The 16,850-nt window shown below is 39.3% G+C and overlaps 2 protein-coding genes across 2 annotated transcripts; one reads left to right on the forward strand and one right to left on the reverse strand.

Annotated features, from left to right (window-relative positions):
* Positions 1–3,625: 3,625 nt before the first annotated feature.
* Positions 3,626–7,335, forward strand: LOC119077749 (exosome complex exonuclease RRP44). The gene is made up of 12 exons (XM_037185057.1): positions 3,626–3,763; positions 3,861–4,052; positions 4,111–4,247; positions 4,312–4,499; positions 4,558–4,784; positions 4,845–5,251; positions 5,308–5,464; positions 5,520–6,261; positions 6,318–6,537; positions 6,595–6,798; positions 6,864–6,996; positions 7,058–7,335. The coding sequence occupies exons 1-12, from the start codon at positions 3,710–3,712 to the stop codon at positions 7,310–7,312; spliced, it is 2,916 nt and encodes a 971-aa protein (XP_037040952.1). The 5' UTR covers positions 3,626–3,709; the 3' UTR covers positions 7,313–7,335.
* Positions 7,304–15,033, reverse strand: LOC119077750 (acyl-CoA synthetase short-chain family member 3, mitochondrial). Its single transcript, XM_037185058.1, has 12 exons — positions 14,769–15,033; positions 12,842–13,140; positions 12,594–12,738; positions 9,411–9,507; positions 9,178–9,347; positions 8,782–9,052; positions 8,397–8,707; positions 8,185–8,330; positions 8,003–8,120; positions 7,892–7,941; positions 7,659–7,836; positions 7,304–7,600 (listed from the first exon to the last, which is right to left on the reverse strand). The coding sequence occupies exons 1-12, from the start codon at positions 14,824–14,826 to the stop codon at positions 7,437–7,439; spliced, it is 2,007 nt and encodes a 668-aa protein (XP_037040953.1). The 5' UTR covers positions 14,827–15,033; the 3' UTR covers positions 7,304–7,436.
* Positions 15,034–16,850: the final 1,817 nt, after the last annotated feature.

Consider the following 16,850-nt stretch of genomic DNA (forward strand, 5'->3'; position numbering starts at 1 on the left):
AACAGACCTATAGCTTTATTCAAACTTTCTCTCTATGAGATTCATGGTTCTTGGTTCTGAAAGAACAGGCTAAGACAACTCTGAGTCGATCACGAAGGTCGGGACGGTCGGGACACACAAATTGCGATAGTTTAAATGTAAAAATGCAACTTAATAAAAACTAAATTCCAAATTTTCCTAAAAAGCATTTTCTCGAGGGGATACTCACTTTAGTAGCTTGCAAAAATCCGAAAAATCTCTATGGGAATTTTGAGATTTTTAGGACAAAGATTTTATGAAGTTTTTTTTTTTAAATCTTCAAAAGTCTCCTGATTTGACGATTTTTATTTTTCGAATTTTAGAACCCGAGCTGTGATGTTTAAAAATCTACAAGATGCAGAAAAAATGTTTCCATAAAAATTCAGAAGAAAGATTCTCATGATATTTTAAAATCTTGCATAAGATCTGGAGTGCGTACCTGCAAGAATCCGAAAAATCTCGCATTTTCTTCAAGTTGATTGCACACACAATCTCTACTGAGTGCGTTTATCAATTTCAGTGTCACCCGCCTTCGTGGCTGTCTTAACCTGTTCTTTCAGAACCTTGATCTGTTTACCATTTTGTCGAAAAATTTAGCATGACCTAAGAATATAGAAATTCATTTGAAGCACACCACGACTAATTCGCCTAATTTTACCACAGTGGTCAACGATATGGTCTGGAAGAACAGGGTAATGATCTTACGAAAGAAGCTGTCAGAAACATTAGGACATTCTGTGGATTTTTCCATGGGTAAATCCACGTATCTTGTGACAGAAATTTGTCTCTTTGACTCTCACAACATCACCATTGTATTGTAGCGATAGCGCTCTACAGAATGCATATTCACATTTGGTAACATGACTTACGGTGTGTTTTTTCGCATCTTCTTTAGTGCGTATTCGTACATCAAAAAGACACAAGATCTGATTTGGTAACATGACTTACGCTGGAATTTCCCATAGATAGTTCTATCCTGGTTTTGATTTAGAAGTAATTTGAAAATTTTACTGCAACTGCCTTCATGCATTTCTTCGTGATCATCTCAGGCGTGTCATAACCTGTTGTCTCAGAACGGATGCATGGGTGAATGTGGATGCATGGAATTAGTGATGATGAGACGTCAAAAAAGAAAAATTGTCATGATATCAGTAAAAGCTGAGTGTATCCCGCTCTATCTGCATAGACGGATCTATCTGTGCAGTTAGATATCGACGTATGGGCAACGCATAGTCTTAAAATTGACATTAGAACCAAAAAATTCTGTCAATTTTGGGCAATTTTTTAATCCGATATAGGTTTCTTCCAACGGTTAAGCCGAACAAAATGAACCGAACGCGAACCGATGTCATCCATAGAACCACAATTTATTTTTCTTTGTTATTTTGAGAATTGCATTGTTAATAGTGTTGAGGTTATGGCTCTATCGATAACGGTTTAACATTTCATTTCACCTTGGAAACAACCTTTTCACTACTTGCTAGAAAATGAAAAATCCAGCATAATTGTCAATCCCTTGAGCACAAAATTGTTCGTGTGTTTCAATATTTGAACCAAAGTTCTGAAAGAACAGGTTAGTACAACCACGAAGGCGGGTGACACCAAATTTTATAAACGCACTCACTACAGATAGTTTGAGAAATCCAAGGTTCTGAAAGAACAGGTTAAGACAACTCTGAGTTGATCACGAGGGCGGTGACACACAATTGCGTCAACGGCTGCGTTGTTTATATGTAGAACTTTGGAGAAATCAACTTGAAGAAAATATTTTATTGGAAAATTCAAAACTTTTTTTTGTTAAGGCCCGTCATTGGGAAATGACAGGACAGTTTCCCGAAAATGTATGGAAAATTTTATCACAAAAATTCACCGAAAAGATTCAAAGAAACTCACCCATGATGCTTTCCATTGTATTCGTGCACCGTCTCTTTATGTCCCCAAGGCATATTTAAACACTAAAACACTTTTTACTCGATGCAAAAACAAAATTTTGTTTTTTGTTTTGTCGCGATAAAACACAGAAAATATTTCGACACAACTGTGACACTCCGCTATTATAAGGACCAGAATGAATGTTTGCTGTGTTCACTTCGGCGGTAAAATATTTTCATTCAAAAAAGTGTCCGACACTTCAACGATGGTAGATATTTATTAAAATTGTAACCTCTCCCACTTCTTTAGTAAGTTAACAAGACTTCGCTGAGTCTAATTATGCCACCTCTTCGAACAAAAATATCGGCTGAGGTCGAATAATTCTCCGCTGAGCTTTGACAAACCTTTAATGAGTTCTAATAATTCTCCGCTAGGCTTAAGTAAGAGTCCGTCAGACCTTAGCACGTTGTAGTAACCTTTAATGAGTTCTAATAATTCTCCGCTAGGCTTCAGTAAGAGTCCGTCAGACCTTAGCACGTTGTAGTAAGGTAATGAAGCTAAGCGAACACTCAATAAGCATCAGCGGATACCTAATAATTGTTGCTATGATTTAATAAGACTCCACTTAGCTTTGGCAGATCTCCGCTGAGTGTCCGATTCGCTCCATTAAGCCTTCCTGCAACTTGCTTAGGCCTAACGGACACTTCCTGAAGCCTAGCGGAGAATTATTAGAGCCCAGCGGAGGTTTGTTAAAGCTCAGCGAAGAATTATTAGAGCTCAGCCGATATTTTTATTCAAAGAGGTGGCATAATTAGACTTCGCGAAGTCTTCTTAGCTTACTAAAGAGGAACGAACATTTATTTACGCTCAGCGCAGTCTTACGAGAGGCTAAATTTTTAATAAATGCTCTCCCATCGTTGAGAGAATGTCCGCTGAGCTCTCGTAAAGCTTTAAAAAATGGTCGATGAGCATTATTAAATGTATACGCTACCCTTTGTCAACCGTTTGATGATTGTTTTTAAATGTCCGAAACTTTTTTTGAATGAAAATATTTTACCGCCGAAGTGAACACAGCAAACATTGATTCTAGTACTTATAGTAGCGGAGTGTCACAGTTGTGTCGAAATATTTTCTCTGTTTTTGTCGCGACAAAACAAAAAAAACTTTTTGTTTTTGCATCAAGTAAAAAGTGTTTTAGTGTTCAAATATGCCTTGGCGACCTAAAGAGACTGTGCCCGAATACAATGGAAAGAATAAGAGGTGAGTTTCTTTGAAATTTTTCGGTGAATTTTTGTGATAAAATTTTACATACATTTTCGGGAAATTGTCCTGTCATTTCCCAATGACGGGCCTTAAGTTGCATTTTTCATATAAACTTCGCAGCCGTTGACGCAATTTGTCTTAACCTGTTCTTTCAGAGCCTTGATATGGTGAACCCAGCAGAAAATATGGCATTCAAGAACCACTTCTGCTTTCCAAGTAGCTGTAAACACTAGTTTTCACTGGCCGAACGAACACGATTTTGTCCATAGAGATCGGTTTTCATAATGTCTCTATGAATGAAATTTGACAGTAATTTGAAAAGTCGTAATGCCCCTTGTCGTATAGCTTTGGAACAAACTTATTAATTTGTAGATTTCGAAGTCTTTAAAGCCAGAAAAGTGTTCGCGGGAAAATGTAAATCCACATTCGTCGTTGCGTTCATTGAATAGTTTTTGCTGACAAAGTTGACAGCGTGATGGATGGCGTTTCTTTGACATTTCCATTTGTTTTGACATGGTTGACAACCGGTTGAACACGCAATTTTAAAACTTAAAAAATGCTTACGAGTAAAGTATTTTTACGCAAAACTAAACGAGGCAACATATTAAAGGTAACTGAAATTCAGTCAATTCATAGGTGGAACTGTAGCATGTCCCTTTTTTTCATCACATTCATTGAGGTTATGTGCAACAATTTTTGATTAACAGATTGTCCGAGAACACTATTTACGCGATGACATCTACTGTGGATCGGAGTTCTGTGTTGAATGTGACCACGAACCGCACGATAAGGTCTTAGCGAAGCAGCCGGAATCTAAGAGCAGCCTCTACCCATTTCCACATTATTTGGTGTTGGACACGAATGCCGTTCTAGACCATATCGACGTGTTTGAGGAAGATGTAAGTTGAATGCGACAATGTTTCCTGGTTTATCGCCTACCATCTTTTAACTTCGCAGGTTCTTAGCGATGTCATCGTCTTATACACCGTACTTGATGAAATCAAGCACAAAAGCTCGTCCGTCTACAAGAAATTTCGTGAAGTTGTTGCAGATCGGTCGCGTAATTTTTACATTTTTGTGAACGAACACCACAGGTTGGTATAGTAGTGACAACAGCAGCCATCACGAGCAATTGTTTTAATATGCCATTTGATGTAGGGAAACGTACGTTGTAAGACTTCCCGGTGAATCAGCCAACGACCGAAATGATCGGGCAATTCGAGTCGCCACAAAATGGTATGACAATCACCTACAACATAAAAAACATCGCATCCGAGCCGTCCTGTTGACTGACGATGCTGATAATCGTCGAAAGGCTTTGGATGACGGACTGTTGGTGTGTTCAGGTGAGTTAAATCCAACCTGACGCTACATCGAATCTGCAACGAATTTCGCTTTCATTAGCCGCCGATTATGTCAAGTCATTGACGGATCATCCGACTCTGCAAGACAAGCTGTCGCATAAAAATTATGATACGGAGAGCACTAAGGTGGCAATTTATCCACCGCATTTGACACCATCGCAAATTCATGAGGGCATCAAGGACGGTCTGTTACATCAAGGTGCCTTTGCCGCTTCACGGGAAAACTATTTGGAGGGATCAGTCAATGTGGAAGGCTACGAAAAGTTTGTAAGAAAATTATGCGACCCAAGCACAGTCGATTCAAATGATCGAACGAAATTTCTCTAGATATTGATCCAAGGACGGGATGCACTGAACCGGGCCGTTGATGGTGATATCGTAGCCGTTGAAATATTACCGGAAGAAAAGTGGACGGCTCCCAGCGAAATTATTTTGCAAGACGACACCGAAAATCCGGACGATGTACTGGAAGAAGAAGCCAATTTCCTACCTCAAATCAAAGCGACCGATGTGGCTGAACGATCGCCGACCGGTCGCATTGTTGGTATAATTCGTCGAAAGTGGCGGCAATATTGTGGCATATTACAACCGAATTTGGTGCAAGGAGCGACCAGGCATATTTTTGTGCCTGCCGAACGGAAGATTCCGAAGATCAGAATCGAAACGAGGCAAGCGGAACAGTTACACATGCAACGAATCATAGTGGCCATCGATCAATGGCCGAGACATTCAAGGTAGTAGAATATACAATTAAATGAGACTGGTTCAGCTGAGAACTGATCATTTTCAGATATCCCAAGGGTCATTTTGTGCGAGCGCTTGGACCACTCGGCGACAAGGCCACGGAAAACGAAGTACTTCTGCTGGAGCACGATGTTCCACACAGCAAATTCTCGGAGGAAGTTCTCAGTTTCCTACCCAAGTTACCTTGGACGATAACAGATGAAGTGAGTCACCGATTTTCAGTGCCGCTATCCAGCCACTAATCGTACTTTCCTCTAGGACAAAGCTAAGCGAGTAGACTTACGTGACATCTGCATTTGTTCCGTTGATCCACCCGGTTGTACCGATATTGATGATGCGTTGCATTGTCGGAATTTACCGAAGGGGAATCTTGAAGTTGGTGTACACATTGCCGATGTCAGTCATTTCATTCGACCGGGAAATGCTCTCGATAAAGAAGCATCTCAACGGGCAACGACGGTCTACCTAGTTGACAAACGTATTGACATGGTGCCGGAGTTGTTGTCTTCCAACTTGTGTTCGTTGCGTGGCAATGAAGTTAGATTCGCTTTCTCTTGCATATGGGAAGTGGACGAGGAAGCCAACATTTTGAATACTAAATTCCACAAGAGCATCATCGAATCGAAAAAGGCAATGACCTACGAAGAAGCTCAACTTATCATCGACGATCCGAGCCAGCAACACGATATTGCCATGTCGTTGAGAAATCTCAACAAATTGGCGAAAGTGTTAAAGCGACGACGAGTGGAGAGTGGTGCTCTGGTTTTGGCATCGCCCGAAATTCGTTTTCAAATCGACAACGAGACTCATGATCCCATTGAAGTTGAAGCGAAAAAAATTCGCGACACCAATTCAATGGTCGAAGAGTTTATGTTACTGGCCAATGTATCCGTCGCTGAGAAAATTGAAAAAGAATTCCCGGAATTTGCTATGCTGCGTCGGCATCCCGAACCGCCTCAGACCAATTTTGAGCCGTTAATCAAAGCGGGCCGTAATCAAGGTAAGCTAAGGACACTTTGTCCATTCATCTGATATAGCAATACGGACGACTTACAGGTTTCGACATCGACACATCAACGGGACGACAGTTGGCTCTGTCATTGGATGAAGCAAAGAAACCGGACAACCCTTACTTCAACACTATGCTGCGAATATTGGCCACTCGTTGCATGATGCAAGCTGTCTATTTCATTAGCGGAACAACTCAAAAAGCGGAGTTTTTCCATTACGGTCTGGCTGCTCCAATTTATACACATTTTACGTCACCCATTCGACGGTAGGTGTAACGGTTTCTTGAAAAATTAAAAAAAATAATAAATTTCGCCCATGGCAGTTACGCGGACATAATCGTTCATCGATTGTTAGCGGCTTGCATAGGTGCCGACAGCACGTATCCCGAATTACTGGACAAGCGTAAAACATCGGCCCTGTGTAACAACCTTAATTATCGGAATCGAATGGCACAATATGCGGGTAGGGCATCGGTGGCACTGAATACCCATTTGTTTTTCAAAGGTCGCACACAGGAAGAGGAAGGGTGAGTTGGGGAGTATCATTTCAGAATATTGCATACAATTGCAACGCTTTGCACGTACTTTTCAGTTATGTGCTGTTTGTTCGCAAAAATGCATTGCAGGTGCTAATACCGAAATTTGGCTTGGAGGGTACCATTTACGTATCCGGCAAGAAAGGCCAAGGGAAAAAGTTTGCCGTCGAATTTGTATACAACGAGGAGGTGAGTTGATCAATAGGGGGAAGTGGCGGCTACCAATATAATCATTTTTCCCGATCAACAGGAACACACCCAACAATGTGGAAATGTTGTATTCCACTCATTTGATCCAGTTACCGTTCGTCTGAGTCTGGATTCGTCGAATGTTCAGCACGAAAAGTTAGTTCTCGAGCTTGTCAAACCGTACATCGAAGGATTCAGTGTTCGATCGATCCAAGACGACGATCAGCAAATGGACGAACCCATGCCACTGGCTGCGAAACGGAAAACACCTAACAAAAGTGATGGCAATGTAAAGGCAAAGAAGAAGTCGAAGTAAACGTTTTTCTTTTAATGTGGAAATGTTGGCTTTACATCTACGGTTTTTGTCATTTGGTCTTAAGCTACAGAAATCAAAACTATTATTCCCTCGTACTATAGTGCTATGGTGCTCCGATTCAGCGTCACTCCTTTCGACTCATTAGTGGATCCGGAGCTGTTGTTGCATAGCCGAGTTCTTGCAATGCTCGTTTGATGTCCGGAAAAACTGTTGCATCTTCAATCGTAGCGGGAACGATAATTTGCTTGTTACGAGCCAGGTCGGCCATCACTTTTCTCATTGTTTTTCCTATTGCAAGCAATCCGTCAGAAAATCAAACATCCCATCGACTGAATCAAAAACCTACCCGATCTTGTCCGGGGCAATGCCTGCACCGCAGCGACCAATCGAAAAGCGGCAATCGGTCCGATTATTTCTCGGGTAATGTTGATCAATTCGACCGATAATTTAGCACTTGATTTCGTGACATCCGATCTCGTGACGTAGAGACAGCACGGTACTTCGCCTTTCGTTGGTTCGGGTACCTATTTGAAATACAGAGTGAAACAGTGATCACTTAAGGTGAGGTGAATAATTTACGCCGAACACCGCAGCGTCCACAACATCGGGATGACGTAAGACTGCGTCCTCTATCAAGGATTTGAAATTAGTACAACAATCAATAGGCTGAGGATCGGTAGGTAAATTTACCTAGACTTGCGGTTGATATGCGATGACCGGCTACATTAATAACATCATCGTCACGTGCTGTAACAAAGACGTATCCGCTTTCATTTATGTATCCTGCATCCATTGTGTCATAGTAACCCTGTGAAGTTAAAATTCCAGTGGTCTGTTATCACCCTGGTAACAGAATTGCAACTGCAACTTACCGGGTACTTCTGGAAATAGGTTTTTTCAAACAGTTCGTTGTTCTTGTACAATGTGGACATATTTCCCGGTGGCAGTGGCAATTTTATCACCAGTCTTCCAAGCTCATTCGGGAGTGCCCACGTTCCATCGGGTCGCGCAACTCTTACTGATTTGTAAATGGCAAAACAGTGAACCACAATTCGAAGCCGACAAAATGCTCGTAACAACTTACTATCATATCCGAGGTATGGCAGTCCAGTCGTCAGATTCGGTGGATGTAAATTCTGATTCAACCCTATACAGGTTGCGGTTATTGCCGAACCAGTTTCCGTTTGCCACCAGTGATTGAGGATTGGCACTTTGAATGTTTTCTCCATCCAATTTTTCGTTTCCAAATCGCAATGTTCGCCAGCAATGAAAATCGTTCGCAACGATTTTGTCGAATATTTGCGACCGAATTTAATTTCCGGATCCACTCGGCGAATGACACGAAAAGCGGTTGGAACCGAAAATAGTGCAGACACTTTGTGTTGTTCGATGATTCTGAGAAAGTTCAACAATGAACACAATCTCAGCATGTTTGATAGACTTAAACAGTTTCACTCAAGTCTTTTTACCGAAAATATTGTGCCGGATCTGGCGTTCGATCTGGTTTCCCTTCATACATCACTACCGTTGCCCCGAACAAGAGTGGACCATAGCATATGTACGAATGTCCCACAACCCATCCCAAATCTGATGCAGCCCACCATACGTCGTCTGGTTTTAAGCCATAAATGGCTGTGCACGAATACATTAAACTAACGAGATGTCCACCAGTAGGTCTCTGTACACCTTTCGGCTTATCTGTTGTTCCCGATGTGTATAATAAGTAGAGAGGGTCGTTTGCTGGAATGAAAATGTCACAGTCGTTTATTATCGACTGAAAGGGATGGTTGAAGCGAGTTCTTCCATATAGTTGAATACCGGAAACATTCTCGTTCTTTTCGAAAATTATTTCATTCACTTTTTACCTTCAACTGGGACACATTTGACCGGATCGTTTAGCGTTAAAATGGTTTCCCACAGAATGTCGGTTTTCGGATCTATCGCAGACGACAATATGTTGTATCTTTGGTATATGACGCTACATATTGGTTGCCATTTAGACATGGCCAGCGCATCGTGTAAGATGTCTAGATATCTAAATAAGATATGCAATTTATCCACTGATGTTGCTTACGATAATAAGTACGTGATAATTAACCTGATAACTTTCGTCGGTTCAACTCCACAATTGGCAGCAATTACGATTTTGGGCTCGGCATGTTCAATGCGTGTGCTCAATTCACTGGCAGCAAAACCTGAATTTTCGAAAAAAAAAGTTTTTTTAAAATTCACATAGAAGATCTAGTACAGTGGCACCGACTTCTATAAGGCAGCAGTGGGAGTGCCACATACAACCTTCGGTCACCATACCCAAAATTAGAAAAATCCGAAGTCAAATTTTTAAAAAGTGACAAATACTGAGATCTGACACACCTCAATTAGGAGGATGTCAGCGTCCCTGAGTCAACATTTTTGCCAAACTTAAAAATATCGAATTCGACGACTACTCGATACACACCTACTATATTCACTAGGCGATGCTGGAGCTCTGATTCACCCTCTAATTAAAGATCTATGGACTGGGGTTGGTCGATAAATTACTCTTAATAATCAACGTCTCAAACATAACAATGCAATCAAAATCCCTCGTCCTCAATCAACTTCATACAAAATCAGATAGAGGCCCCGATCGCATCAATGATCTCTCAATTCGAAGCATTATTCACAACGGTCTTTGAATTCGATTCCCTAGTTAACACAGGTTTTGTGCATAAATGGTGGCAAAGTGCGTTGGATAGGTTTCGATGCAATGAGTACGAAACACGAATCCATTGGTCCCAATGCCGTATGTGGTTCCGCTGCAGATGCTTCACAAACAAATTTTAAAAGTAATGGTAACGAGACAGTTATTTTAGAGCATCGGCGGGTATCTGTGGTGGAATAAGTTCAAATAATGACACCAAAGACCTTCCACTACCTATCGTTAATACAATATCACAGGCAGACAAAAACTGCTCATACATGTCTACTGTAATTCGATGTCGTGCCAACGATACGTATAGTGGAGACCTATTGGACCTCACGACATCCTTGATACCTGCTGCACGGTGGGGCTGAACGAACCTAAAAAAAACATGTCGACTTCCATCTCGGTTCTTTTCATAGCTGAGTTAGGGGAGGCGTGTACTATCCAACGGCACATGTTGCGGGCGCAACCGCTGAGCCGTTTCTGAGAACTAGGAATATCGTCGCCTGGCTCCGCGGAAGTTGCTGGACCAGTGTTTGAAACTGAAATCGGTAGTGGGACAAATTCTAAGAACAACCATGTAAAAATTATTGCTCTCGGTCATTTGGTCGCAGAGCAATAGAAGCTGAAAGTCGAAAATTCCACCTCTTCAAGGAGTGATGCCTCCTCGACGAAGTTCCCGATCCAGCACTTTAATAGCGTTTCTAGACAAAGTTAATGTGCTCTTTCGAATGGCAATAAAAATTTTTTGAAAGTGATCTCTTTTGGTACATTTTCAGAAAAGTCACTTTTTTGCTACCCTCGGTGAACTTTGGCTACTCCCATACTTTGCCGGTTGGAATATTTCAACACAACATACCTTGGTCGAGTTAGCTTGAAGTCTAAGCTTTCCAATGATACCCAATATGCCATATATGATTCTCAGCAAGAACTGTTTATGATAAAGATTTTGCATCGAGGTCGGGCTACTAGCAAATTTAGGGTCATGGAAAACGAAATTTACAAATATTACAAATTATTGTCTTTGAGCTATGTCTAATCGACTTACGTGAGTTATCCGTCGTATAATATCTGCTTATTTTGCCATAACAAACATAAGAATAGAAATTTCGTTTTCAATGACCCTAAATTTGCTAGTAGCCCGACCTCGATGCAAAATCTTTATCATAAACAGTTCTTGCTGAGAATCATATATGGCATATTTGGTATCATTGGAAAGGACTTCAGGCTAACTTTTAAAAGGTATGTTGTGTTGAATTATTTCAACCGGCAAGGTATGGAAGTAGCCAAAGTTCACCGAGGGTAGCAAAAAAGTGACTTTTCTGAAAATTTACCAAAAGAGACGACTTTCAAAAAAAATTTATTGCCATTCAAAAGAGCTCATTAACCTTGTCTTGAAACGCTATTAAAGTGCTGGATCGAGAACTTCGTCGAGGAGGCATCACCCCTTGAACAGGTGGAATTTTCGACTTTCACCTTCTATTGCTCTGCGACCAAATGACCGAGAGCAATAATTTTTATATATATATGGTTGTTCTTAGAATTTGTCCCTCTACCGATTCCAGTTTCAAACACTGGTCCAGCAACTTCCGCGGAGCCAGGCGACGATATTCCTTGTTCTCAGAAACGGCTCAGCGGTTGCGCCTGCAACATGTGCCGTTGGATAGTACACGACTTCCCTTAACTCAGCTATGAAAAGAACCGAGATGGAAGTCGACATGTTTATTTAAAGTTCGTTCAGCCCCACCGTGGCTGCACCAATAACTATTCCGTTTCCATAATTTTTTTTTATTACATTTTTTCATGAAGTGACTGTTGTGGAGTGTAACTACAGACGTCATTGGGTCCAACGGATGACAAATTGTTGATTTATATTGCTTTTCGACTGAGATAGAATTGGCATACTTCCAACCTAACATTTAAAATTCCTCGAAATTTAGAAGGAGCCAGATCACATCCGAAGCGACAAAATTAAGTGCTTAGTAGACAAGGCCTGATTTACGAACCGAGTCGTAAGTTGCATTTCTGTTGCTTGCACAAAGTGATAAAATATATTGCTTAGTGTACTTATGTTTCAGCGACCTGTGGAACATATAATGGAAAACGAACTAACAAAAAGTAAAAAAAAACAAAAAATTCTTAAAGCAGGTACGTAATGTATTCTAGCCTAATTTCCTGATTTAATTAATTTCCACAAAAAAAGAAACCAAAATCGAGCAACCACTCAGGCAATCCAATAACAATAAATTCAAAATTAGTAAAATTACTTTTTAAAAAAACACTCCAGCGAAAGCTGTTCCTTCTGCCTTAACGTATGTCATCGACATTACGGTTCAATGTAAATGTTTAACCTTTTCAGCATTCATTTGTATTGTGACGGATTTTTTTATATTTATATTTGGATCCGAGAACGTTTCGGAATCCATTCATTAAGACCTATTTTAGTTATTCATTCAAAATAATGTAAAATCAGTATGCATCAGGTCAAAGAAAACGATAATTTGAAATGCAAATGGGATTTCGAGTAAGGCGAAAACTGAAAAGCTCATTTTTTACCGCTAATTAAAAAAAAAGTTCGTTTATTGCGACACCTACCTCCAAAAACAACGGAATGAACTGCTCCAAGGCGAACAGTAGCCAACATGGCAATTACTGCTTCCGGAATCAATGGCATATAAATAACAACTTTATCCCCCTTTGTCACACCCAATTTTTGAAGTCCTCCAGCCATTCGCGATACCTAAACAAGAAGCTTACGATAAAAATTTCACTAGACACTACTGGTGACAGCAAAAAAACACTCCTCCAACCATCTATTACGGCAATTCCAAACATTCACTTACTTGATCTTGTAACTCATTGTACGTAACATGTCTGACAGTATTCGTCATAGGACTGTCATGTATCAAAGCCACTTTATTTCCGCGTCCAGCTGCAACATGTCGATCGACAGCATTGTAGCAAGCGTTTATGTAACCACCGGTATACCATTTTGTGAACGGTGGATCCGAATGATCCAAAACTTTTTCGAACGGCTTATCCCAATGCACGACTTTCTCTCCGATTTCGCCCCAAAACTCTTCTGGCGCTTTAATTGATCGTTCGTATTCGTGCATGTACAGCGAACTTGGGATATCGTTTCCTTTCAGGAAGAAAATGTTTGCGAAAGCATTAGCTGAATTCAGAGACTGTTTTCGGGAAAATCTTTATTCACAGCACTGCTCCTAGGACGAACATAGAAAAATTTTCGGAGGCTGATAAAATCCCTACTTTGTAAGATATGACTTGTTCTCGTTCTATAAGTTATTTAAAACATACTAGCAATCATATCCTAAGCGGTAGCTGTTATCACTAAAGCCTCCAAATTTGACACTTGTCAATTCAGTGTTCATGGTAGAAGCTGTGCAAGTCAAAAATCTTAAAAAAAAATTAGAAGAAGTGCTATGATTTATCCATATTTTCCTAAATGTTCATACTTTTCGCCAATTGTTCTACAATTTTCCTAAAATATTTTTTTTTTAATTTAAGGAAAATTAGGTAAGACCTAGGAAAATGTGGGAAAATTGAAGAAAATATAGGAAAATATTTTCACAAAAATTATCTCTGACGAAACTTGAAGTTGAGTCGATACATGGAATGTTGTCCATCAATTCGTGGTACAGACAGAGACAGTGAAATTTCAGCATGAATTTTCTTCAGCTGTTTTTCAGCTCATCCACCCAACACATACAATCAAAACGGTTTATACTTATACAATTGAAGCTGCATGCGCGTGGTAGTGGTAAAACCGTATAAAGACGTAAAAACAGGTTTGATTGTTTGGGTGGATCAGCTGACAAAGAACTGAAGGAAATTCATGCTGAAATTTCACTGCCTTTGACTGTATGATGAACAAAATTAATTAAAATAAGATTCTCTGTATTCCACGATACAGCACTTTCCTACATCTACGACATATAAGGTTTTCGTTTAACAAAATCTGGTTCTCAAATTGGCAATCAATTCTTTTCATATTGCACATTTGTGTTATACAACGAAAATTCTAATTGTTCTAATTAAACAAGCAATTAAACAATGAATAACTTACAAGCTAATTAATAATCCCATTAATTTACCAATTAGATTGTCATAACAAATAAATAGAAATGTTTACTGGTTAGAGGGCTGAGTTAATGTAGACGTTAGAATTAAGTAAGGACGAAATTTTGACATTGTCTTTCATCCCTTTTCTCAGCACCGACAATTTGTATGGTAATCCGTAGGGTGTATTTGATCGTGATTGGCGGTATGTTGCCGCTTTGCAACTTATTTCACGGATCCTTTTGATTTCATCGAAAGTTGAATTATGAGTTCTTGAATTTCAATTCAATAATTAAAGCGAGTGCAGAGGGCGTTGCGCTTTGGGAACCAGCACAACCCACGATTATATAAGATCGTGATCGTGGGGTGTCAGCGACTAAACATAAGAATCAGAGCCTCTTGCAAATCATGATCAATTAACTAATTTCTTGGTTAAACAGTAGTTCAGTTTTTTCAAATGATTTCACGAGGGGAGCAGTCAAAATAAACAAAAATCTACAAAAAAAAGAACTGGCTATTCGACCGCACTGTCAAATAGTCTACAAAAAAAAATGTCGTTTGACCGTGTGGTTAAGTAGTCTTCACTTCAAGGATTGGCTATTCGCCCGCGCGGTCAAATAATCACTCCGTAGTTGTTGTTTTATTTTCTTGTATTATCGATATTACCAGTAATTTCGTCTAACAACTCACTGTATCCATTAGCACGGTTATCCAAATGTCTCGAAGACATTCCTGATGAGTTGGGCATAATTTCTCAACACTTTTTTCTCACGTTAAAATTTTGTTTCCGTCCGTTAAGTCAACAGTTAGATTTACTTAATCTGCATCTATAAGTGGTTCCTCACAATTAAATGGGCATTTGTAACTCCCTCTAACACTGGAAGCCTTGTACGTTAAAAAAGGACGCTTCAACCAACGTTCTACAAGAAACCGTAATCGACGACTAAACGCAAATACGGAAATTTTAGTGAACTACACTGAGCAATTGTTGAATAAATTTCTTTTCCAAATTAACATTTTTAATTTTCTTGCATTTTATTTATTCGTTTGTACATATCTTTGTCTCTACATAGTTACACCACACAATGCCCGATGGGTTGTTGTATCAGTTTATATTATTCGGCACCTTAAAATCGATTGCGTTTAAATTGAATTTCTATGTTATCAATCAGTGACGGTCAGGTCAGGTCTTTGACTTTTAGTGTTTAGTATCGAAATAAAACATGATTGTAATTCGAGCACAGAGCATAAGAACTAAACGAGGTAAAACACTCATTCACTAGGACCGTTGTTATTTGTATAACATTGACAGGGTGATTGCTTAGTACTTGAAGCTAAGGGCGAGGCTAAGGGTCGAATGTCGAAACAGATCACGTTTGACCTGATGTGGAACCACAAATCGAACAGTTTTCAGGTCCGATTCAGATATCTTTTCAAACAACCTGTAGCCGGACCTAAAACTGAAAGCTGAAAAAATGAGTCCAGTGTCAGGTAATCTGACCAGGTTATCACAGATCTGACATAAAAATTAAATAATTTTAATTAAAGTTCTCAGACTCCAACATAAATGCTGAAAGAAACGAACAACATACAAATTAAATATTTCGTCCAACGCTTCTCCAGCAGGAACTGTGCCATTAACACAACCTGCATTATGACTTTGGACTGCAACACTTAATCTTTGTATAAACATTCTCTCTAACGGCTCTCCCAGCTCCCCAGCTACGACTTTGTTTTTTGTTACATTTCATTGATAAAATTAAGACCATCCGTGCAGATTGGTCTCAATGTTTCAAACTGGTCTTTCTGACATCTTTCAGTGCTGGAACACTAACGAGCACGTTTCGTTTCGTCTTGGGAAGAAAGTGGACTTTTCCACCAGTTAGTGTCTTCACGTCAAGCGAGTCCTTGTACGCTAAATTCTTGATGTTGATTGATTGTTCCGTTAAAATTAAATTGTTGAAAAAAAAACAACTGAAAATTGGGTCAAAGCTTTTCGCATTTTCGTTTGTATTGCAACCATAAATTTATTCAGTTGCGACACACCAGAGGTTGCACTAAAAATTCAAAAACATTTTATCAACAAATATCTACACATCCAACACACTGTTAAACCGTAATCATTACTGAATTAATTAAACAAACTTTCAATTATCATTAAAAATTCTAATTCGATCCGATTCTCGCTATGGGTTGTTAATACATATAAATTTCAATCCATCGATCTGATTAAAATGCTATTGATAATCGGTGTGCAATAACATTCTATAAACGAAAGTACAACACGAAATTATAAATTAATTAAATTTGACTGTCGAAGCTATTATCAAACAAATTTTGTTCAGGATAATACATGGATTTACATATATATGCATGCGGTAGCGGTAGATACACTAGAGCAGGTTATATTGATTTCCTTTCAAATTAATTTGTTGAATATTTTAAAAAGGATCAAAGGATTTTTAAAGTTAGTCAGTTAGTTGGTTAGATAAGAACTTATTACGTTACCTGGTAAGACGTCGAAACAATATTAATTCGGTTGTTACCATAAAGAAAATTGATTGAAAAAGTACTGTAAAATTCGCAGGAGATTTTATTTTCCACACCTACGTACGCACTTAACTTATGTACCTCGTCCGGGCTATTTTCACAATTTAAGTATACATTAAAGGAAACATTTGAATATAACGGGGGATGTGTCCGAGACTAGAATTTCCTTCAAACTTGGCTATTCAATTTTTAGTTTTCTTTTGCATAAGTCTTTTCACTTAG

Source organism: Bradysia coprophila, unplaced genomic scaffold (assembly GCF_014529535.1).
Source record: "Bradysia coprophila strain Holo2 unplaced genomic scaffold, BU_Bcop_v1 contig_24, whole genome shotgun sequence".
Classification (NCBI taxonomy): domain Eukaryota; kingdom Metazoa; phylum Arthropoda; class Insecta; order Diptera; family Sciaridae; genus Bradysia; species Bradysia coprophila.

Excerpts from the sequence above, each read along its gene's own strand:
- LOC119077749 (XM_037185057.1), top strand. The coding sequence starts at position 3,710 with ATGCTTACGAGTAAAGTATTTTTACGCAAAACTAAACGAGGCAACATA. Across the intron at positions 3,764-3,860 it reads AACGAGGCAACATATTAAAG|ATTGTCCGAGAACACTATTT; the intron begins GTAACTGAAATT and ends TTTGATTAACAG. Across the intron at positions 6,997-7,057 it reads AATTTGTATACAACGAGGAG|GAACACACCCAACAATGTGG; the intron begins GTGAGTTGATCA and ends CCCGATCAACAG.
- LOC119077750 (XM_037185058.1), bottom strand. The coding sequence starts at position 14,826 with ATGCCCAACTCATCAGGAATGTCTTCGAGACATTTGGATAACCGTGCT. Across the intron at positions 9,508-12,593 it reads TCATTCCGTTGTTTTTGGAG|GTTTTGCTGCCAGTGAATTG; the intron begins GTAGGTGTCGCA and ends TCGAAAATTCAG. Across the intron at positions 8,708-8,781 it reads GATCCGGCACAATATTTTCG|AATCATCGAACAACACAAAG; the intron begins GTAAAAAGACTT and ends GAACTTTCTCAG.